The following is a 23782-nucleotide window of genomic DNA, read 5'->3' on the forward strand; positions in this document are numbered from 1 at the left end:
TTAACAATGCCCACCTGAGTTCTAATCAGCTTGCTTTATTTTCCATTGCGCCCATCTGTTTTTATCTTACTTTTTATTAGGCCTGATTGCGGGGAACAAAATCCCAAAAAGATGAAAAAGGAAGAATTTATTTGAGTGTGTCTAAGAAATGCATGCACGTCATGTTACTCTGCTGTTTTCACCTTTTATAGCAATCAATTGAACAAAATGTTTTTTTTTTTATTCAGTGTATCTGGGATGGTTCATATAATTATCCTATGAGTAAAATGTATGTATTTCACTTGATAATAGTAGATAAATAGTTAGAGAAGAATATATAAGAAAAACTCTCGTAATGTCCATGTATAATGTTTACTGACTATTCAAATGCAAATTTTAGCTACATGTAATTCAGTATGCTGGAAAAAAATACTTTTTTGGACCAACTAATCTAATTTCAAGGTTACACGATATATACACAAGCATTTGGAAAGACACATCGATCCTTTTTGTCTGAACGACAACCCAGATTTTATCAATGGAGCCACTTCGATTGGCCGTGAGCCATCCGTATTCCATCCTACACCAATGTCCTGAGCTAACCAAATCACCGAAAAACAAATAATAACAACAAAGAAATAACTCCCAGCTACTCCTAGCTACCACTCGACCTAATAATTGTTTCTCCATCAAAGCCCTCAGCAATAACGCAGCCGGCATTTTTGTGCACAGTCAGCTGCAATGGCCTCCGGCTCCCCTGCGGCCCTCCACAGCAAAGCTGTTGACAAAAGACGGATGGCCGTAATGTGTCTCCGCTGCTTTCAGTAGTTGTACACTTCAGCTGAGAAGCTTTATCAAGATCATTATCTTGAGGGCCACGCATGCAACAACAGACCCTGTGTTCTGCCATTTACTTGGCAAGACCGTGCAAACCCAAACTGTTTGCAAAAGCACCTCCATTTCTTGCGTAGAGTGCCTTGAAAAGGCGACTTAATCTCAGAGGGAGCACTGACAAAAACATTTTTTTCATTTTTTTGTTAATTTGAAACCCGGGGTCTCAAACTCAATTTACTTGTGGGCCGCTAAGAGCAGAATCTGGGTGAGGCTGGGCCACAACAGGTTTTTCTAGAAAAAAAAGCTCTGATGACAGTATTCCAATGTTCTCTATTTTGTAACACAAAACAAGATGAAAAAACTAAACAAACACATTTAAAACATGCAAAATTACCAAAAGAGGATTGGGCTGCTTGGAGTGGTCGGGAGCTGCAGTACCCAATTTGGCGATCAGAGGGCGTTAGAGACCCTCCCACAGAAGCAGATCACACACAAGAACATTTTTTATCAATTTTGTTGGTATTCATTGGGGATGCTTTGACACACAACCTAGCTAAAGATGTTCAAAGAGACCTAACCTACAATTGTAAATGTGAAACTGTTATGGTCATGAAAATCAGTTTGGCGGTTTTGGAGCCTATACGTCACATACAAACACACACAGACACACAAAACAACTGAAAAAGTACATAAAAGTATGGAAAAAGTGTAAGAGCTAGTAAATAAGTACTGAAACAGAATTGAATAGGACTAGAAAGTACTGAAAAGCAAAAAACCGTGCCACAAAGTATGTGGAATCACTTAGAAAGTAGTTAAAAAAGGACATGTTACTCAAAAGTGTGAAAATAACAAAAATTTACTAAAAGATGTGTACATCACATTGAGTTTTGTTTTTGCCGCCATCCTGTGTATTTGTAATGCCAATTTAATTAGTATTGACTATTACGCTAACTAGTTGCGATAGACAGCTGTGAAGACAATGTGTGACTTTTCATTTCTAGACATTTCCTCACTAATTCTACCAAGATTGCATGATTACTCCCTATGGACTGTAGGATTCTCGTTCATCCATTAATGCACTTCACTAATTTGATGACAAAGTGTCTTAATCGTGGTAAACTGTGTTACTTTTCTTTACTAGACTTTGCCCCATTATTGTTTTTTTTTTGTTTTTTTTTTGAATGAAATTGACGTGAATAAATTATTTTTTATAGATGTTGAAGCCAGTGACTTAAAATCCGCATTGCAGTATTTAATCAGGTGCACTCTGTAGTCTGGAATTTAGGGTAACCGATGTATCTTTGTATGTTTCAGCTCAATGTCATCTTCCTCGGCATAGCTCTCTACAAGATGTTCCACCACACGGCAATCCTCAAACCGGATTCCGGATGTCTGGACAACATCAAGTGAGCTTTCATTTTTGGTCCTGCTACGTGCTGCGTTTTCACGCTCGAGTGCGAAAAAGGAATCGAAGACATCTGGGTGTGAAGTGTAAATGCAATGAGCAGTACCCCGCTTGGAGTTTTATAGGGAAAGTGACAAAAGCCGTCATGGCTCTATTTTGGACTGGCAATTTTAAGGGCCATCAAGCCATAAGGAATTGTGCGCTTGATCCAAAATAGACTTATTAAAGCAAGTGGTTTTGCTTGGGCAACATCTGCACTTGTTGCAGTTGCCCGGCAACGACATTGAAGCAAAGAAATATTTGAGAGAAAGAGCAGCACTTTTCTAATCAAGGTGTTCTCTTTTTTTTGTAACTATACCAATCAGCTACATTGGGTGCACTAACAGAGATTCCCACCTATTTTTACCAATGCTATCTTAATCAAATACTTTTTATCAAGATAGCTCAAATCTATTACACCGTATATACCGCTAACAGTTTGATTATTATTTTTTTAATTTCATAATACATTTGTAATTATAAAGGACCTTGTAAATCTGATAAAAAAAAATGAAATGTGGTCTGTTTTTTTAACTACTGTAGAATTAGCATGTTTGCTTAAACAAACCTATCCATCCATCCATCTACCCTGGTCATATCCCTCGAGAGGGGTGACCGACAGCACGTACACGAAAACAAGAAAAAAAAAAGGAAAAGGGTAGCAAAAAAAGACAAAAAAAATTTGACCATGGCCAACCAAAATGTCCAATCACCCAAACAAGTTAAGCACCTTTGTCCCTCCAGATGAAACGGGACACACAAAAGCGGCCATGTCACTCGGGTCAGGGTGACAATACACACTCTTCTGTTCAACAGCAGGGCCCGACAGCTTTCACTGGTTTACCCCTGCAGTATCAAACAGGTGTCCTGCCCATCCCTTAAAACAAGTCCATAAACCCCACTATCCTTTCACAACACCCTCTACTATTTACTATCACCCACAAGAGCTTTAGCTCCCCCCATTTAAATCTCTTTCATGCAGTGCACTCATAACACCATCCATACACGTCAATCGCGGCATTCCTTTTGGTCTCCTTCCATTTACTTTAACAAACCAAATACCATTTAAATTAATAACTAACCTTTAGTGATTACATAAGCTTTCAAATGTTGTATTTAGGTTGAATATTTCCTTGTTTTTCTTTCAAACAGATTTGTAATCATTAAAAACTTAGTGAAACTGGTAAATGGAGGAAATAAGGATGCTGCTGGAAATGTGAATTTCCCTTCGGGGATGAATAAAATATCTATCTATCTATCTATCTATCTATCTATCTATCTATCTATCTATCTATCTATCTATCTATCTATCTATCTATCTATCTATCTATCTATCTATCTATCTATCTATCTATCTATCTATCTATCTATCTATCTATCTATCTATCTATCTATCTATCTATCTATCTATCTATCTATCTATCTATCTATCTATCTATAAGGTCTGTTTTGAGCTGCGTTAGCATTAGCACCTGAGCTAACACTAAACAAATACCGTTTGAACACAAAGCTTACTTTAAATGATCTTTCAAATGTTGAAATCAAATTGATGTTACTGTTTTTGTCTTCAAAGCACATTCGTAACCCTTAAAAAAGCTGCATTAAACAAATAACTAACATTTAGTTATTAAATGAGCTTTCAGGCATTGAAATAAAGTTGATATACATTTTACTTACAGACATTTAAAATCAGGAACGACATAGTAAAACTGATAAATAAAGGGAATAAGTTACGTTTGTGCTACATTAGCATCACTATGTTAGTTAAGACAAAATAAATACCTGTTAAACACATAAGTAACACTTAATGCTAAAATAAAGCAGTCAGATGTTGTAGTTACATTAAGTTGAGGTCAATTTTTGACTACCTTAGCATGTTAGCTAACACAAAACTACTAACTTTTGTAAGTTTGCTTTTTTGACATGAAAAAATACTTTTGCAGGGCTGAAACAGTTAACAATATCAGTCACTTTTAAGAAATGCTAAAGGATTTCTTGTAGTACTTCTTGAAAAATGTGTCATGCAGCTAAGCTAAAACTTGCAGAAAGCTGTTTATGTTACTACTTGCACAAATCACATACTTTGGTGTTCTTTTAAAACCAAACAGGAAAAAAAAAAATATTAAAGTGAGCTTTGTACCGTTCTTTTCTTCTCTTGGAGGCTCCTAGAGGAAAACGTTGAAACACCTTTGATTTTAGATCTTTAAAATCGTTGTCCATCTTGAATTCAGAGAAATATAAATATTAAAATAATCTATTTGTAGTCTTTATACATCAATATCAATGTCAATCTCATTGCATTATTCCTGCCACACCACTACAATTTTCAATAACGAAAGTGAGCAGCACTTGTGCCAGTGTAAATCATCAAATTTGGCGCTATTATCCCATAAAGTGTTGACAAGGCAAAATTTATAGCTCGTGTTTCAGTTTTACGGGAAGGGTCAGTGAGTTTAAACGGGTCTACAAATGTGAAGTGCACAACAAAATAGCTGTCATAATTCCATCTTTTAAATGTCATTTAAATTCAGAGCTAACCTAATAAACCTCCACTGATATTTATATTTTAAAGCTGGGTAAACTGGTATATAACCAAACAGACTTGAAAAAAATCCCAAATTGTTTGCTTGTTCTGTGTTTTAGGTACTCAGTTCAGCGATTATGATTCACTGTACGAATCCGAAGGGAAACGAATGTGCGATCGCTCTTTCTAATAGGATACCCGTTTGCAGTGTTTCTTTAATTCGACGTGTTTGCACAAAACGCATCTGGTTTGACATCATCTCGAGAGGCCCCTCATTGAAAGCCGCGTCGTTATTGTTTACGTGTGACCCTCTGAGAGCATCACTCTGAAATACCACTTCATTTCTAGCTAGCGCAGCATCCCCCTCTGCTTATGCTAACTAATCACTTGCCGTTCTTTTTTGTGGTTACATTAAAACTGCATTAGACCCCTGGGATATGACAATCCGTTCTGAGGTGGAGATCACAAATAAAATTGCTGTACAGTGGGGTATAGAAACTTTTGGTGCCTTCTGGTCATTTTTAAATTTAGTAGACACTCAAAATAAGGAGAGAATACACCAGTGGAGTTTGAACTTGCAAGGAGAACAGCGAGAGAAGCCCTCAGATAAAAAACAAAATGACAAAATGGTATAAATGGTTCTACTTATGTGTAATATACATGGATATGTTTAAAGTGCGGGTGCATAGTTTGAGGTGTTCTTAAAAAGTTGAAAAGATTTAAGTTAAATATTTTCTCTATGAAAAATGTGTTAACAATGCCCACCTGAGTTCAAATCAGCTTGCTTTATTTTCCATTGCGCCCATCTGTTTTTATCTTACTTTTTATTAGGCCTGATTGCGGGGAACAAAATCCCAAAAAAATGAAAAAGGAAGAGTTTGAGTGTGTCTAAGAAATGCATGCACGTCATCTTACTCTGCTGTCATCTTCTGGCTCAAGGTCATGACTGCAGCCTTAAGTTTTCAAATGCCGCACCCCACCTTGAAATAACATTGTAAAAAAAAATTATATATATATATATATATATATATCGTATTTTCCGCACTATAAGGCGCACCTAAAAGTCTTATTTTTTTTCAAAAGCTGACCATGCGCCTTATTATACAGTGCGCCTTATATATGGCTCAATATTAAATCGCAAGGTCTCGCAACTTAAGCAACAGCCGCTGACTCGATTTTCCCCCGAACGTGGAGTAGTCCGCGGTGTATGCTGGGATTTAGATACCGGCGTTTCATTGGCTAACCAATGTGTCAATCATCATTTGAATCGATCGCTATTGGCTAAAGTTATTCGGAGCCTCGGATAGGCTAGAGGGCCGAAACAAACCCTGCAATTGGCCGAAAAAGATGTGTCAATCATCGGTCAAATCGATCGCTATTGGCTGAAGTTATACGGAGCCTCGGATTGGCTAGAGGGCCAAAACAAACCCTGCAATTGGCCAAGAAAGATGTGTCAATCATCCGTTAAATCGATCGCTATTGGCTGAAGTTATTCGGAGCCTCGGATTGGCTACATGGCCAAAACAAACCCTGCAATTGGCCGAAAAAGATGACTGAATAGCAAGCTTGCTAAACTACGCCATAAAGAAACATGTTTCATTAGTCTGTATTTGTAAATATTCTACTCTCCTGGATTTACTTCACTCACGGTTGTAAGAAGACCATGATTGCGTATCATTATTGAACGTGAGAACTTAGGTGAGCTATGCGGCTTTATATTTTCCCGGTATCTTGTTTTAGAACGATCTTGATGTTGCTGTGATGAGTTGAGTGAATTAAACTCATTTCCAAGTGTTTATTGTCATATGCACAGTAAAGTTGCGAGCGAAAAAGAAAATAGAAACTAAGGAATGCTTGGCATTTCTTGAATCCCAAGACTTTAACCTTCCGAATGATATTTGGAACGATGCATTTGAGTGACATCGTACGGACACCGCATCCGCACGTGTCTATGACACGTATTTGCTTCTTTGCAAGCTTTGGGAATGTTAAGGGGGTAATCAGTTTGACTGAATCCTCTGACTGTTTTGTCGACGTTCCCATTGTAGCGCCTTATAATCCGGTGCGCCTTATCTATGGAAGATACCAGCTCAGTAGCCTAGATGGTAGTGTGCCCGCTTTGAGACTGGGAGGTCGCTGGTTCGCGCCTCGGCCGAGTCATACCTAATTGGTATAATGGCGGCGCCCTCTGTTGGCTGCGGCTGCATCGACTCGCTACAACGGGTCAGGTGTATCGACATTTCGTTCTGTGTACATTGTTACAAAGAATGACAATACAAAGGAAATTATTATTATTATTATATAGGACCAAAAACTATTTTTTGGGGGTGCGCCCTACAACCCGGTGCGCCCTATAGTGCGGAAAAATACGGTGTGTGTATATATATATATATATATATATATATATATATATATATATATATATATATATATATATATATATATATATACAGTATATATATCAGCAGGGTCGCGGGGGTGCTGGAGCCCATCCCAGCAATCATCGTGAAGTGGGCAGGGGACACTCTGAACTGGTTGCCAGCCAATCGCAGTATATATATATATATATATATATATATATATATATATATATATATATATATATATATGTATATATATCATCTCATCTCATCAGCTACACCGCTTATCCTCAGTAGGGTCGCGGGGGTGCTGGAGCCCATCCCAGCAATCATCGGGCAGTGGGCAGGGGACACCCTGAACTGGTTGCCAGCCAATTGCAGGGCACACAGGGACAGACAACTCACTCGCTCATTCACACCTAGGGACAATTTGGACCGGCCAATTCACCTGAAATGCATGGTTTTTTTGGAATGTACATATATATATATATATCCAAAAACATGCATTTCAGGTGAATTGGCCGGTCCAAATTGTCCCTAGGTGTGAATGAGCGAGTGAGTTGTCTGTCCCCGTGTGACCTGCGATTGGCTGGCAACCAGTTCAGGGTGTCCCCTGCCCACTGCCCAGAGATGGCTGGGATGGGCTCCAGCCCCCCCGTGACCCTAATGAGGATAAGCGGTACGGCTAATGAGATGGGGAGATGAGATATATATATATATATATATATATATATATATATATATATATATATATATACGTAAAGGAAACATTAAATGTTATTTAGATGGGTGGAGGTGGTAGATTACACAGATTATAAACGTTCCACTTGCGAGCATGGTCATGCGTTCAGGGCAGGGATGGGCAAAATATTTGAGTCGCGGGCCACATTGGGCTAAAAAAATTGGCAAATGGATGTTAATTTTGATTTTCTGTTTCATATCTACCGAGACAGTAACAAATCGATACCTTTTCAACGTATGAGGTAATACTATAATGTAGACCTATCAAATTGTTCACGTGATGTCGCTGCTGTTTCATAAAGACGTATGTCTATATTTCTTAAATATATATATATATATATCTTTTTTTTTAAATTTGCATTTTCTGTTTTGTAAGAAAAATAAAATAAAAAAATGGAGATAAGTCTTGGCAGCACGGCGGCGCAGTGGTTAGCGCGTGTGCGGCACAGTTCTAAGGTCTTGGGAACCTCCTGTGTGGGTTCAAATCCAGCTACGGGACTTACTGTGCGGAGTTTGTATGTTCTCCCCGTGCTTGCATGGGTTTCCTCTGGGCACTCCGGTTTCCTCCCACATTCCAAAGACATGCATTTCAGGTGGATTGGCCGGTCCAAATTGTCCCTAGGTGTGAATGAGCGAGCGAGTTGTCTGTCCCTGTGTGCCCTGCGATTGGCTGGCAACCAGTTCAGGGTGTCCCCTGCCCACTGCCCGATGATTGCTGGGATGGGCTCCAGAACCCCCGCGACCCTACTGAGGATAAGCGGTTCAGCTAATGAGATGAGATGAGATGAGATAAGTCTTTTTAGAATAGCAGTGACGGTATGCAGTCATGAATAAACAAACATGCAGATATTTTCAAGTGCATGTTAGATTTTTTTTTATTTATTTCTTTAAATAAGCCCATTTATTCAAATTGGTTTTGAAACACTTAGAATTACAGCAACCTAATAAAACTAATTTTAGCTAATACAAAAAATGTTCTCACGGGGGCCCGACTACTAAATTAACGGCGTAAAAAGTGTGCCTTAACTGGAGGGCTCGGGTCTTTTATGATTCAGGGCTGTAAAAATTGATATAAAACAGTTGTCGAGTTTTTTTCCCCAATATTTTTCTTCTTTTACTAAGATTTAATCTCTTGTAGTGTTTAGCAACTATTCTTATATAAATCAACAGTTGATTTAATTTCCACTACAGTTTATGTAACTCGGGGTAAACTAGTGCTGATTGAAAAGTGAAAAAAAAGCATACAAACACTGCTTCAAATTTTGGATTCAATGCTTTATAAGTCTTTTTGGGTTTTGTTTTTATTTTTATACAAATGTTTATCTGACTATGTGAACTTTGCTGTTTGATTACATATCAATTAAAGAAGAGGGATAAAAACTTCGGCAAAGACATCCAGGTGCTTTTTTTGGTGGTAGTTCTCATGTTGCCTTGAAGGAGGTTGTCATGCAGCTGATTTTTCTCTTGGGCTTCTCTCAACATTGTCTCACAGATCACATTAAATTATGTAGCGGGGCACATGTGCCCTGCGAGCCATGAGTTTCACACGTACAATAGAATAGAATAGAATAGAATGGAATAGAATAGAACAAAGGAAGAGATTATATATATCTTTATTGCCGTTATTATTGTTGTTAAACATAGTATGCAACAAGATTAGACACGGCACTCCAAGCTGAACTATGTGATAAAGACTTTGAAGAGAAAAAATAAAAGACTTTCAGGATATATAGTCAAATAAATCATTACAACGTAGCGCTTAGAAGACTGGCATAAGTTATACTTATAATGAACTGATAATGAAAAAGAATTGTGCATTGTAAAAATAGTGCACGAAAGCAGTGCAATGATATTAACTGGCAACAATTAAAAACATAAGTAAAACTAATGTGGTATAGAGTTTGTTGTTCACTGGACTACCTTCAGAAATTGACACGTTGACTACAGACAGTAAAGTCTTCTACTTCCCTGTTTTACTTAATGAGGAGCCACTTTCAATGGGCAGTAATAAAATGGCTTGACGCAAGATTAAAATCAAAAAGGCCTTTCAAGATTACTTTTCCTTGTAGATCTTTCTACCCCTCATTTTTCCCTCTGAATATGCTGAAGGTTGAACAGATTGTAATCTAACCGGCTTTATTAGTCGTATCTCATTTCCTCGTTAATTATAATCGAGGCCTTTTCGTCTGGTTCCTTCTTTTTTTGTTTTCTTTGTTTCTTTAATTTCCAGAGATCACACAGCGTTTTTGGTGAGGCCATTCACCAATGAAGATTCCCCGCTGACGTTTTGATTTCTGCGTGGAAGCACTTTCCTTTTTCTTAATAGACCCGACTCTTTTTCCCGGAATATGAAGGAGTTGAATGCACGTGACATTTGTGAGCCGTTTCTGTGACCCGTATAACATTACAATGGTGAGGGGAAGCAGCTGAGAGACTGAGGAAGGAAAAGAGGGATGAGTGTCCTCCTTTATTGGAGAGGGTCGCAGATCGGCTTTATTGGCTGAAGGGTGCCACGGAGGGCAACATCAAATCAATCACCTCGGTCGCTTTTTCTCCCCTTTGCTTTTCCTACCTCTTCATACGAGGTTAATTAATTCCAGGATTCTGTTTGCATCTCAAATTGCTCTGTTAGGAAGTAATTAGTTATAGTTACTCACTACTTATTCCAAAAAGTAACTGAGTTAGTAATTGAGTAATTGAGTTACTCTATAGTAGAGGTAAGACCAGGCCTACAAAAATCCAGCCGGACCTGGCCCGGCCCGAGGGTATAAATCCCGAACCAGCCCAAACACGAGAGATTAACTTGATTTGAGTGACCGAACACGACCAAAACTGAAATTTTCACATTTTATTTGTGGGGAGGAAATGCGATTTCAGTTTTATCCGACAACGAAAAGCCTGGCGCCGAAGTGTGCACTATGCATGCGACCTTGAAGACCTCGCATGGGTGGTTTTAGCTGTCTCCAACAAAGAACATCTTGTCGGAGATGGCAAAAATCATCCTTCAGAAGTTGTCGGGGTAGCGTTAATTGTTCAGATTCTCCACGTAGAAAAATAAACACATGATAAGTGGATAATCAATAATAAAATAAAAATCAGTGAGAGAGAGAGAGAGAGAGAGAGAAGCCCAGCCCGGCGCGGTCCTCCCCAACTTCCTGATTGACATTTTATTTTACTTTATATTACAAGTAACGAGTTACCTGGGAAAGTAACTATTTCGGTTACTTAAAAAAAGTTGATGTATGTCAAAGAATTTAAAGTTTTCTGAGCAGTATTCAAGTCAGTTGAATAAAGACAAACAGACAGTTAGTTGTGTTATGCAACATTGTAATATTTATTGCATCTCACCAGCAACAGATTTATCCTACACTTTAAATGCAACAAAAACAAATCGTAAACAATGTAAAAAATAACAATCTGTAGTAAACAATATAAAGTGAGTTTAATAAATCAAATCAAACCCGAATGGTCTGTGATTAAGATGGGAATCCTGACTCTTTTTAGGGAACTTAGTATTTTCAGCTTTTCTCTTCAGGTCGTTTTTGTTGTTTAATCCGTATATTACTGTATATATATATATATATATATACATATATATATATATATATATATATATATATATATATATATATATATATATATATATATATATATATATATATATATATATATATATATATACCGTATTTTCCGCACTATAGGGCGCACCCCCAAAAAATAGTTTTTGGTCCTATATCTTCCATAGATAAGGCGCACTGGATTATAAGGCGCTACAATGGGAACGTCGACAAAACAGTCAGATGATTCAGTCAAACTGATTACCCCCTTAACATTCCCAAAGCTTGCAAAGAAGCGAATACGTGTCGTAGACACGTGCGGATGCGGTGTCCGTACGATGTCACTTAAATGCGTAATTTCAAATATCATTCGGAAGGTTGAAGTCTTGGGATTCAAGAAATGCCAAACATTTCTATGTTTCTATTTTCTTTTTCGCTCACAACTTTACTGTGCATATGACAATAAACACTTGGAATTGAGTTTAATTCACTCAACTCATCACAGCAACATCAAGATCGTTCTAAAACAAGATACCGGGAAAATATAAAGCCGCATAACTCACCTAAGTTCTCACGTTCAATAATGATACGCAATCATGGTCTTCTTACAACCGTGAGTGAAGTAAATCCAGGAGAGTAGAATATTTACAAATACAGACTAATGAAACATGTTTCTTTATGACGTACTTTAGCAAGCTTGCTACGCCATTGCTAAACTCGGCCGATTGCTGGGTTTGTTTTGGCCATCTAGCCAATCCGAGGCTCCGAATAACTTCAGCCAATAGCGATCGATTTAACGGATGATTAACACATTGGTTAGCCAATGAAACGCCGGTATATAAATCCCAGCATACACCGCGGACTTGCAACGCCATTGCTAAACTCGGCCGATTGCAGGGTTTGTTTTGGCCATCTAGCCAATCCGAGGCTCCGAATAACTTCAGCCAATAGTGATCGATTCAAATGATGATTGACACATTGGTTAGCCAATGAAACGCCGGTATATAATTCCCAGCATACACCGCGGACTACTCCACGTTCGGGGTAAAATCGAGTCGGCGGCTGTTGAGTAAGTTGCGAGACCTTGCGAATTTAATATTGAGCCATATATAAGGCGCACTTTGTTATAAGGCGCATGGTCAGCTTTTGAAAAAAAATAAGACTTTTAGGTGCGCCTTATAGTGCGGAAAATACGGTATATATACACATATATATATATATATATATATATATATATATATATATATATATATATATATATATATATATATATATATATATATATATATATATATATATATAAAATGATTTATCCCAGACTCCATTTTTTGTGCTCATTATATTAGTGCAGACGTAATATAATGAGCACACAAAAAAATGTCTCTGAACCAAAATTCGATATTAATACGGAAAAAAAAGAATCCTCATTAGAACATGAATTCAGAAGAATTCATTATTTGCAAAACAAAATCTTCTCTATAACGCAGTTCTTAGCTGGGTTATGAACTCTTTTCCTTTTTTCCTATCGACAGTGTTTGCTACATTCCGTTAAGTGTTAAGAAACACCTCCATCGTTTATTTCTTGATAGAACCTTATAGGGGATTTTGTTGAACCCTCCCCTAACCCCTTTCTCCTCTTTTATGGTAGCGCTTGCTATGCCAAAGAGCATTTCTGAACCAGGGCGAGAGATAAGGTTAGCGTAGCGTCAACTATTTCCATTATCCGATGTTACTCCTGATCTCTATGACTGATGCGTTAGGGGAAATCATATTTTTTTTCCAAAGATTGTAGCACCAGAGATTTCTTTCTAACAGATCTTCACTGTGTTGCAGGTCTTGGGTGATCGGGGCCATCGCCCTGCTGTGTCTGCTGGGCCTCACTTGGGCCTTTGGTCTGATGTATATCAACGAAAGCACGGTCATAATGGCCTATCTTTTTACAATTTTCAACTCGCTGCAGGGCATGTTCATCTTCATCTTCCACTGCATTCTTCAGAAAAAGGTAAGTGTCTGGCAGGAAAGATGCAACCGGTATATTGACCCCTTGCACACACATGACCATAACCACGTAGCCATAACCACGTAACCATAACCACGTGACCATAACCACTTTGCCATAACCACATGACGGAAGGTGCCGATTCCATGACGGACGGCAGTGAACCGTAGTAAACAGTACTCTCCGTGGTTGAGGCCAGTAAACCGTAGACAACAACAACAAAAAAGCTATACTTATCATGTTGTTAAGATGAAAAAAAAACAGTTTTAGTAATATTCTTAATGTCTAACTGGAAGGACAGATTAGGGTTAAATGGGACACCTAGATTTTCTACTGACCTTGCCTCGGTGATATCCAGTGGTCAATGTTCAGAGCAGTGTTTGAGAACAAGTCACAGCATTTAGATGGACCAATAATTAATATTTCTGTCTTTTTCAGAGTTGAGGCACAAGAAGTTAAGTGATATCTAACTTTTTATCTCAGTGAGGCAGGTCTCCAAATTTCCACAATTAAGTGGGGCAGATTCCTCCGTTGGAAGATACAGTTGAGTGTTATCAGCATAGCAATGGAAACTGATATAATACTTGCGAATAATATCAACTAACGGAAGCTTATAAGTGCTTAAAAGAAGGTGAGCAAGTACTGAGCCCTGTGGAACGTCACATGTAGCATTAAAGGGCTTAGAGATAATTTCAACATATCTAACACAATGCGTCCTATCTGAGAGGTGGGATCTGAACAATAAAAGGACAGATCCTAAAAGATTAATCAAATTTTCACCCGATCTAGTAAGATATTATAGTCCACATTGTCAAAGGCAGGACTGGGTTTGTACGGGTGCTTGAAATCCTTGAAAATGCATGAATTTTAAGGTTGTGTTTTCAAGGGTTGAAAAATGTTTGAATTGTATGGTAAGTGCCTGTAGATGTTTGCAATTGCTGCAATGCTTTTCAAATAGTCTGCTTATAAATGTCACCAAAACTGCTCTCTAGTGGCTTTACTTTGCCATTACATTTCTTCTTGCCTCGTGATTAACTGCAGCTGGCAATAGTTTGTTTAGTTTGAGTTGTCATATGAAGCGTCATTGCCCCTTGCGGGTCACACCCAGAAGAACACATGCATGGTAAATGTAAACAGCATAATTAAATGTGTATTAGTACAATGATTACATATCAATTATGGACATTAATTGTGGGCCATGCAAAAAATTAAGGTAGCGTACCCCAGGGGTGAATTGTAATGGGAAGAACTACCTGCAACTGAAAATATAGATTACATATTACTATCATTTTTACACAACTTGCTATCTTTGGGCAGTGTGCAGGGGACACCCTGAACCTGTTGCCAGCCAGTCGTAGGACACACAGACGGACAACTCACTCACACATTCACACCTAGGGACAATATGGACCAGCCAATCAACCTGACATGCATGTTTTTGGAATGCGGGAGGAAACCGGTGTGCCCACACAGGAAGGTTTGATCCCATGACCTCAGAACTGTGCCGCACACACGCTAACCACTGCGCTGCCGTGCTGCCCCAGAACTCTATATGTCAATCACAAATATATTTTTGGCATTGCAAAATACATGATTCTCACCTGATTTTTATTTTTATTGGTAATGGAGAAAACGGCGCATATAAGAAATTAATTTTTTTCACGTGCAATGATAACTTGAGCCAGATGATGGCGGCATAGAGTTGCAAGGTTTCAATTCTGTACTGCTCCTTCAAACTTCTGAAAAATTTACCTTCCTTGGCTTGCACCCACCTTTAAGCCTCAGTATAGAATATTTTACCACCAGATGGCACTGTATTATCTAATGCAAACAAAAAACAGTGCCAGAAACACAAGAGCTTAGGGCCGGTCACACAGACATTTGCGGCTGAATCACGGCCAAAATTTTGCGATTTTTTTTCGCCCGTGGTTGCCCGCGATGGAAAATGCGCAAAATTGGCAACCCCGCTGTTCATCGGTGTATGGCCGCAAAAAAGACGCCGGCGACTGTTCCGCCTCCTCTTCGCGTCATTTCTGCGTCATTTTCTCGTGTGGACCACGGGTATAAAAGCTCCCGAGCCGGTGTTGTGCCCAAATCGGACTCCTACGCAACACAAACCAACCCCCCACCCCCTCGCATGAACGCACATTCTGCTGTGATCGCTTTTGTTGTCATCCGCGTTAACAAACGCATTTTGTAGAATACGATCGCACTTTATTGTTTAAATAAACGCGTTATATACCAGCTCAGTAGCCTAGATGGTAAGGCGCCCGCTTTGAGACTGGGAGGTCGGTGGTTCGCGCCCCGGCCGAGTCATTCCTAAGACTTAAAAAGTGGTCGGCGGCGCCCTCAGTTGGCTGCGGCTGCATCGGCTCGCTACAACGGGTCAGGTGCAATCGACATTTCGTTCTGTGTACATTGTTACACAGAATGACAATACAAGGAAATTATTATTATTATTATTATTATATAGACTAGGATCTCCCAATTGTTATAATTAGCTCACTTTATTTTTTTAATACGCCTTTTATATAGAATACGATCGCTTTTGTTGTCATCCGCGTTAACAAACGCATTTTGTAGAATACGATCGCACTTTATTGTTTAAATAAACGCGTTATATAGACTAGGATCTCCCAATTGTTATAATTAGCTCACTTTATTGTTTTAATAAGTGTTTTATATAGAATATGATCGCTTTTGTTGGAAGCGCAGCAGAATGCGCGTTCACGCGAGGGGGTGGGGGGGTGGCGGTGTTGCGTTCGATTACGTTCACAACAAAAACAAAGACGGAATGGTTTAAGTTGTATTAAATTCCCAATAAATGCAAGACGAAGTGGTTTTGGTTATATGTTCGCCATTACATTCCCTAAAAGTGAGATAAAACGAGGTAAAAGTGGTTGTAGTAGCGAGGGGATGCAAATCTCGGCACCGGGCTGTAGAAATCATAACCGCACAAGACACAGTCCCGTGAAGATCAAGATTTCAAGCTATGGCATCATTTTTATTTTATTATCTTGAAAAGAAATGTCAAGAAATAAAAATGGATTAAGACGAGGTCACTACGCTGACGGGGATCCATGTTCACCCCCTTGACGTCTCCAGCACAACTGACGTGTGCTTGTGCTCGGCAAATCGCGCTGTATATACGCAGAGAAAGGCGAAAGACTGTCACACGCGTAACACGCTAATTTCACGTAATAACACCACGATACAGGCGCAGAACATGCTATTATCATGCTCCACCCACTATTACCCGCTGAAATTTCCCGTCCTACCCATGTGTAACCGCGCCCTGGCCGCGACCATAGCACGTCATTTCCGCGTCATTACCTCGTGTTGACCACGTGTGCGGCACGCGGTTTAACACGTGCTCAAACTTTTGAGCAGCTCAAAAGTTTTGAGTGCGGCCAACCACGTGTGAATTTCCGACCGCGAGTAAAGCACTGCTGTATCTCGTCTACAGTATATAGCGGTCTCTAAACGTCCTATTGCGCCCAACAGCATCTGCTTCACGGCCAGAAAATTCTGGCCGTGGTTCAGCCTTGATACGCTCGTGAAAGGCTGTGTACCCGCGCTCTGAAGAATTGAGCAGCGCAAAATTATTTCGCGCTGCCACCCACGCGCGAATTTCCGACCTCGTATTAAGCACTGCTGTATCTCGTCTGAATGGCGATCTCAATGCGTCCAATAGCGTCCGCCCCAAAGACAGAAATTTCTGGCCGTGATTCAGCCACAAATGTCTGTGTGACCGGCCCCTTGAGAGCAAGATACCAGACTAACATGGCAGCAATCTTTTGTGTAAATGGAATACAAATTTCTCGACTATTTTTTTTTTCAATTAACATTGGTATGATAGTGCAAGTATTTTTGCATAGTGTTCAGATCAATGTTTTTTTTTTCTTACTGAATGCAAGTATTTTGTACAACGAGGAGGCCCTGAAATTAAAACACTGTCCCTTTAAATAGATAGTGTTGGTGGGATCAATAACAATAATAATAAGGAAAATGAATATTTAATTTTTATCATCAAAAATATAATAACATATTATTTACTCTTGATTTGTACTAGAGAAATTGAAAAAATGGCTTTGAAAGTCCTTAAAAATTACTTAAATTTGGCAATAAAAAAGGTGTATAAACCTTGTGTAGCTACAATTAATAGGATGCGATATCCTCGTACCTGTATTTACAAAGCCTCTAACATTGTATTTAAGTTGCCTGGAAGGATGGAAGAGGAGCTACAAATCTTTTCAAATTCTCAATTTACTTCAGCCCCATCGAGGGTTTTTGGTTCATGAGTCTGAGATCCTCTCTAAAAGTGTATTGGGCCCTCAGATCGGGTGTCCGGAGAGACGTCCACCAAACAGCGTTGAGGTTTTGTTGTCTAGCGTTTCTCCCAAGATGCGCTAGCTAGCGCAGCTGTTCAAACAAAACACGCGGCAAAACGCCTCGGCCAATCCGTCCCAGCCAATCCGTCCATCTTGTTAAAAAGCAATTACTCTGCTATTTGTTCAAACTTGATTAGGATCTTAATGCAGATGTTTTGAGTGTACCAATGCGTCGTAAGACTCCCGGAGGAATAGTGCTCGTAATGAACTTGGGTCTATGTTAATGGGAAAAGTCAAAAAGTTAATCCTTTAACGCCGGCATCGAGAGGTTCGCTGGAGAAAGCTCAGCATAAAAATGGCTCTCAGGGTAATGTATCAAATTAAGCCAACGTTATTGTTGTCCCGTCTAAGCTGGAGTCCACTTCAGGGTTACTGTCAGAGGACTGTAAAGCACATTTGTCAACCACTGTTCTGCTCAATGTGTCTTATTCAATATTGTATTACAAAAGAAAGCTTTTAATTTATTCAATGCCAGACATTCCAACCATTTTTTGCATTTTTTAAACATTTTTGAAAGCCTATTGTAAAAATAGTTCTGCCGCCATACGAATGAAAACTTTATTCAAACATCAAAATTAAAAAAAAAGAACAAAAACAATAACTCAACAACAAAATAACGTTACATAATATGTTCGAAAGGGGTAGTAAGAAGCAAATGTTTATATTACCACCCCTCCATCTTCCCCACCAATGTACCAATGATATAACAACAAATAGAATTATATTAATAATAACAGTTTTGATATAAGAATAGCAACAATAACACAAAGTTAAATAGACAAACTATTCCCAATCTCCCGCACCACTCATACCCCATCCTCCGCATATCTGTATTCCGCCAGGAATGTTCTTTTGTATCTAAACCTGAACAAGTGAATATTTGAACACCGTTTGATCTCGTCTTGCAATCCGTTACAAAGCTTGACTCCACACACAGACACACACATACTTTTCCTAGTGGTTCTCACCTATGAGATTATGAATTCACTACAGCCCCTTAAGTTATGATTTCCCTCTTTCCGGCTGAATAATTTGCGGATGTTGTCTGGCACTATGTTCTTGCGGACCTTAAATAGCAGCTGTGCAGTGAAACATTTTACTAAATCATCTAATTTTAATAATTTGGACTGCAGGAATAAAATATTAGTATGATCTCGATATCCTCGATAGCCATATAGATATGAAGAAAGTGTCAACCCTTACCTTTCATTAGAAGAAAAAGTACATTTCCAGCTGCTAAGATTTTATTTAAGTATTCGGTTTTTTTTTTTTCTGAAAAGTTGCATTTCAAGCAAAACTTTGACTTCAGTGTTTTTGTTGCATTTGTGATACCTCTAATATCCAAGCTTTTCTTGCAAGAAAAAAATAATATTGCAATGACACTGCCCTTATGCATGAACAATGCATTAACTTTTTAGCACCCAATGTTTCAGGTGACGTGTTCACACAATTTGGGTCACCACGGCGATCATGTTCCTGCTGACGTGCGCGAAATGTCATCCCTCTCTGCCTTTTCGAAAGAAATAAAGCTCTGTTGAAGTGATAACTACTTATCCATATCTTCGCTTTTGACACCACAATGCTTCACTATGGCGCCTCGCCATATGGACTGCCCAAACACTCTCAACCGCTGTATACAGAAAGAAACACTAGGATGTGGGGACTTCCTTGATGTGTGATCAAAGCCACTCCTGCCATCTAATGGTGTTTTTTAATGTTAATATCATTCCCAGAGGCTTGATACTTACTGATGAGCTGCGCCAAACACTTTTTATTAGTTTTTTAAAATAAAACAAAACTCAGGGACAATGCTTCTGAAAGCATATTTACATGGTATGGCATTGAATGAGTAAAATAAAATATCTAATGCGTAAATACATGATGTTACTTTGAAGGCAATTAGTCAGACACTCTCAAGAAAACGTTGGCAGTATATATTTATTTTTTGTAGATTCTAAAGTTATACACTTTTTACAGTTGAGAATAGGTGTCAGTCCATTTGTATTCCTCCTGTATTTTACATAGCATTTTCTGTAAACAATTATAATTGAAGATAAACGCATGCAAGCCGTAAACGTAACTAATGGTGAGTGCACGGGGATGAGTAATTTTGTTTGCTGGAGTGATTAAGCTTTCAAAAAAAGCGCGTCAGCCGTCTGAATAGCTTACGTGGCGCGACTGACAGATGCTAACTTTTTCATTAATTAGCCTTTGGGGTGTAAATTATTTTTCACAACGTTTTTTTTTTTTGTTATAACGAGATGGAATCTAAATCTGAGTAATTAAAAGGATTTGTGTTATTGTTTAAGCCTCTGTGTTATCATTGTTATATTAAATAAATATTGGGGAGCACGGCAGCGCAGTGGTTAGCGCGTCCGCGGCACAGTTCATGAGATCGAACCTTCCTGTGTGGAGTTTGCATGTTCTCCCTGAGCTTGCGTGGGTTTCCTCCGCGCACTCCGGTTTCCTCCCACATTCCAAAAACATGCGTGTCAGGTTAATTGGCCGGTTGAAATTGTCCCTAGGTGTGAATGAGCAAGCGAGTTGTCTCTGTATGCCCTGCGACTGGCTGGCTACCAGTTTAGGGTGTCCCTGCCCACTGCCCGATGATAGCTGGGATGGGCTCCAGCACCCCCGCGACCCTACTGAGGATAAGCGGTGCAGATAATGGATGGATGGATGAATATTAATTAAGGGTGGAAAATACTGCCACTTTAATATTATTTAAAATCCTTAGATATTGTTGTAGTTTTGTCACAAAATTAAAAGTAACACATCTGATGAAGTGAGCAGCATGGCGGGTCAGTGGTTAGCGCGTGTGCGGCACAGTTCTGAGGTCATGAGATCGAACCTCCTGTGTGGAGTTTGCATGTTCTCCCCGTGCTTGCGTGGGTTTCCTCCAGGCACTCCAGTTTTCTCCCACATTCCAAAAACATGCATGTCAGGTTGATTGCCCGGTCCAAATTGTCCCTTGGTGTGAATGAGCGAGCAAGTTGTCTGTTTCTGTGTGCCCTGCGACTAGCTGGCAACCAGTTTAGGGTGTCCCCTGCCCACTGCCCGAAGATAGCAGGGATGGGCTCCAGCACCCCCATTACCTTACTGAGGATAAGCAGTTCAGAAAATGGATGGATGGATGGATGGATGGACTTCTGATAAAATTTGAATGATTTACGGGATATTAAATTCATCTGGTGGACAGTTTATTAGGTAAGTTTAATTTTAATTAAAAATGTTATGACCACTGCAGGTTACCATCAGGAATTTAATGTTTATATTTTTTCTCCTTAACCTGTCAATCATTTTGTCACTTGAAAACAATTGTATTAGATATTTCTAAGCCATGCATTGACAGAGAATGACAAATTTCCATTGAAATAAACATATTTCTTTTGATTTAATTACTGGTTAGGTACATAACCTGTCTGTAAGTATGCACAAATTTATATTATTTTTTTTCCAAAGTAAAAAAGTAATTGCTACAGTTTGGAAGAAACCATCTAAAATAACAAAAATAAAAAGAACTTTGTAAAATGTGTAAAATTAACACAGACATGTCTGAGCAGGTTTAAGATTTGTTTTAATAAAATATACTAAATTGTGACTTACGAGTTTTTTTCCAACGTCAGCATAACAATTAGTTTTGGATTCCACGTAAATGTTAACAAACTTAAGAAGTTTAGAAGAAAATTTAGAAGTTTAAAGTGAATGATTTTGACATTTTCTGTTTTAACAGGCATATAATTATCTGTAAGTATTCAACTGATTTATATGATAATCAATGAGTTGGCGATTACAGGTAATATCCAATTTATGACCTTCCCAACTTACAAGCACAGCCATTAGATGCTCATTTTTTTCCCAGCAGATGCTTTTCTTTTTTTTTTTTAATTATGTCTTGCACCGCAGTGCGTAGCGGCCCAGGAACACATTAGACAATTTTAGGATCCAGCCAGCACAGCGATTTGTGACTACACTCAGTAACGAAATACCATCTCAAGAGCAGGGATATTGTAATAGTTTTATACTCGGTAAGTCTGTTACTTGTAATCTATTAGCCGTTGCCTTTAGCTACCATATAGCTCTGTCACTCCTGCCGATGCCGAGTTCTATTTACTCTTTGTCCCATTTTAAACATATCGCTGATGTCCTTTCCTGTCAATGGCACTGAACAAACGGGATAATTTTTTGAGGAAAATAATAAATATGATCTTTTTCAGGTGCGCAAAGAGTATGGCAAGTGCCTGCGTACTCACTGCTGCAGCGGCAAGAGCGTGGAGACGTCCATCTCTTCCTCCAAGACCACCACCTCCCGGACACCAGGCCGCTACTCCACGGGCTCACAGGTGAGCTTACCTGCCTGCACACCTGGACGCTACAGCACGGCAGAATCTCAGGTGAGACGGCTGCTGATCGACAGGCTATTTGGTTTTACTTTTGAGCCCTGATCACATTTGACAACATTCAGAGTTGGTTTTAAGACTCCAGCAAAGTGTTTTCATATCGTCATATTCGGACAATAACCCACTACAATTTTACAGCGATGCATCCAACATAGGACGAAGTGGGGTGTTAGCCCTGCTTAAGGCCCCAAGTATCATTAACTAAACGGATTATATACTATTTAGTGCTAGGTTAAAACTTTACTAGTCAGTCAAAATAAGGAGAGAAGACATCAATAGATTATGAACTTGCAAGAAGGAGGGAGATAAATCCTCAGATAAGAAATTCAAACCCTGCTCTTAAACCACCAAGATGGCTGACAAGCATGGCAGTTACATCAAGCTGAGCCTCATGTTATGTATTTCTTGACCTACGGGTAATGAATGTTTATATGATATTTATTGTATTTTTGTTAAGTATTAGTTTGAATTAATGTAGTTTTTTTACGACAAGGAGGCACTAAATAGAACACGATGTCTTTTTAAAGGGGCAAGTACTACGTAATAAGGAAATTGAAGCGGCCAAAAAGACAGCTGTTACAAATGGAATGCTACTCACTAATCAACCACTAGAGGGTGCTCCAACTACACAAAACCCGTTATTTTTAGTGTTCTGTTTTACTGTGGTGTTACTGACATGTTACAGGAACGATCTTTCTTAAGTTAAATTTGTTCGTAAGTTGCTTCAGTGCTATATTTTGTATGTTTAAGGTTTGTTCAAGTAACATGGCTTGTATAAGTAACCTGTATTGTTTTGTACTAAATAAATAACATGGGAAATAGAAGCCAAATTGTTTTCTTCTGGGTGAATGCTGGGTGACCTCTCACAGCGCCACGTGGCGAAAATAAGCACTACAGTACCGTACTCTACTCAGAAAAATGTGCACACAATACAAAATCTAACTTACAGCATAACCGGATAATTTTCGACAACCCCGAAAAAGATATTTGTTTCTATCATTTTTCGTAAGTCGAATGGTCTTGGTAAGTAGGGGAGCGTCTGTAAATGGAAGCAGACGGGTTGTTGTTGTTTTTGTTCCCTTTTACAAGCAAAATGGCCTAGTGTCAGAGCTCCGATAGAAGATTGCATTTAGCTACTTGAAGTGGTTGGTGCCGGGAGCTGCTTTACTTAAGTAGGCCGCCAGAGGGCATAAGAGACCCCAAGAAAGCAGACCACACAAAAGCATGTTTATCGATGTTGGTATTTATTGAGGGTGCCTTGACGCGAAACCTCGCTAAAGACACTCACTGAGAGCTAAAGAACAACTCTGTACATTTTTACAAAAATTGGTGAAGCTGTTTCGGAGCCTATGGGTGACATACAATCACAAACAAATTGGGATTTATATATTAATTTTGATAGATTTAGATAAAAACAATTGCTTTTTGCTTTTGTGATGCCCATTTTTCTGAACATCACACGCATTTTCCTTTATTTAATTTTTTTTTGCACATTTTTTATTATTTTGTCTCTTCTTCAACCCCTTATCCCCATTTCTCCTTCTCCAAACCCC

General features: G+C 38.9%; 1 protein-coding gene across 9 annotated transcripts in view; it reads left to right on the top strand.

Moving 5' to 3' along the window:
- adgrl3.1 (adhesion G protein-coupled receptor L3.1) overlaps positions 1–23782 on the top strand; it is a 385181-nt gene that overhangs the window by 339257 nt on the left and 22142 nt on the right. For 6 of the 9 annotated variants that reach the window (XM_088342694.1, XM_088342696.1, XM_088342697.1 and 3 more), the window contains exons 19-21: positions 2128–2219; positions 13273–13441; positions 22047–22223. In XM_088342694.1, coding sequence (XP_088198820.1) covers positions 2128–2219; positions 13273–13441; positions 22047–22223 — 438 coding nt within the window. The remainder of the gene's footprint in view (positions 1–2127; positions 2220–13272; positions 13442–22046; positions 22224–23782) is intronic. The other 3 variants (XM_088342695.1, XM_088342699.1, XM_088342702.1) reach the window with 1 other exon arrangement.

This window comes from Urocampus carinirostris, chromosome 8, assembly GCF_059441175.1.
Source record: "Urocampus carinirostris isolate Australia breed hairy pipefish chromosome 8, RoL_Ucar_1.0, whole genome shotgun sequence".
NCBI lineage: Eukaryota > Metazoa > Chordata > Actinopteri > Syngnathiformes > Syngnathidae > Urocampus > Urocampus carinirostris.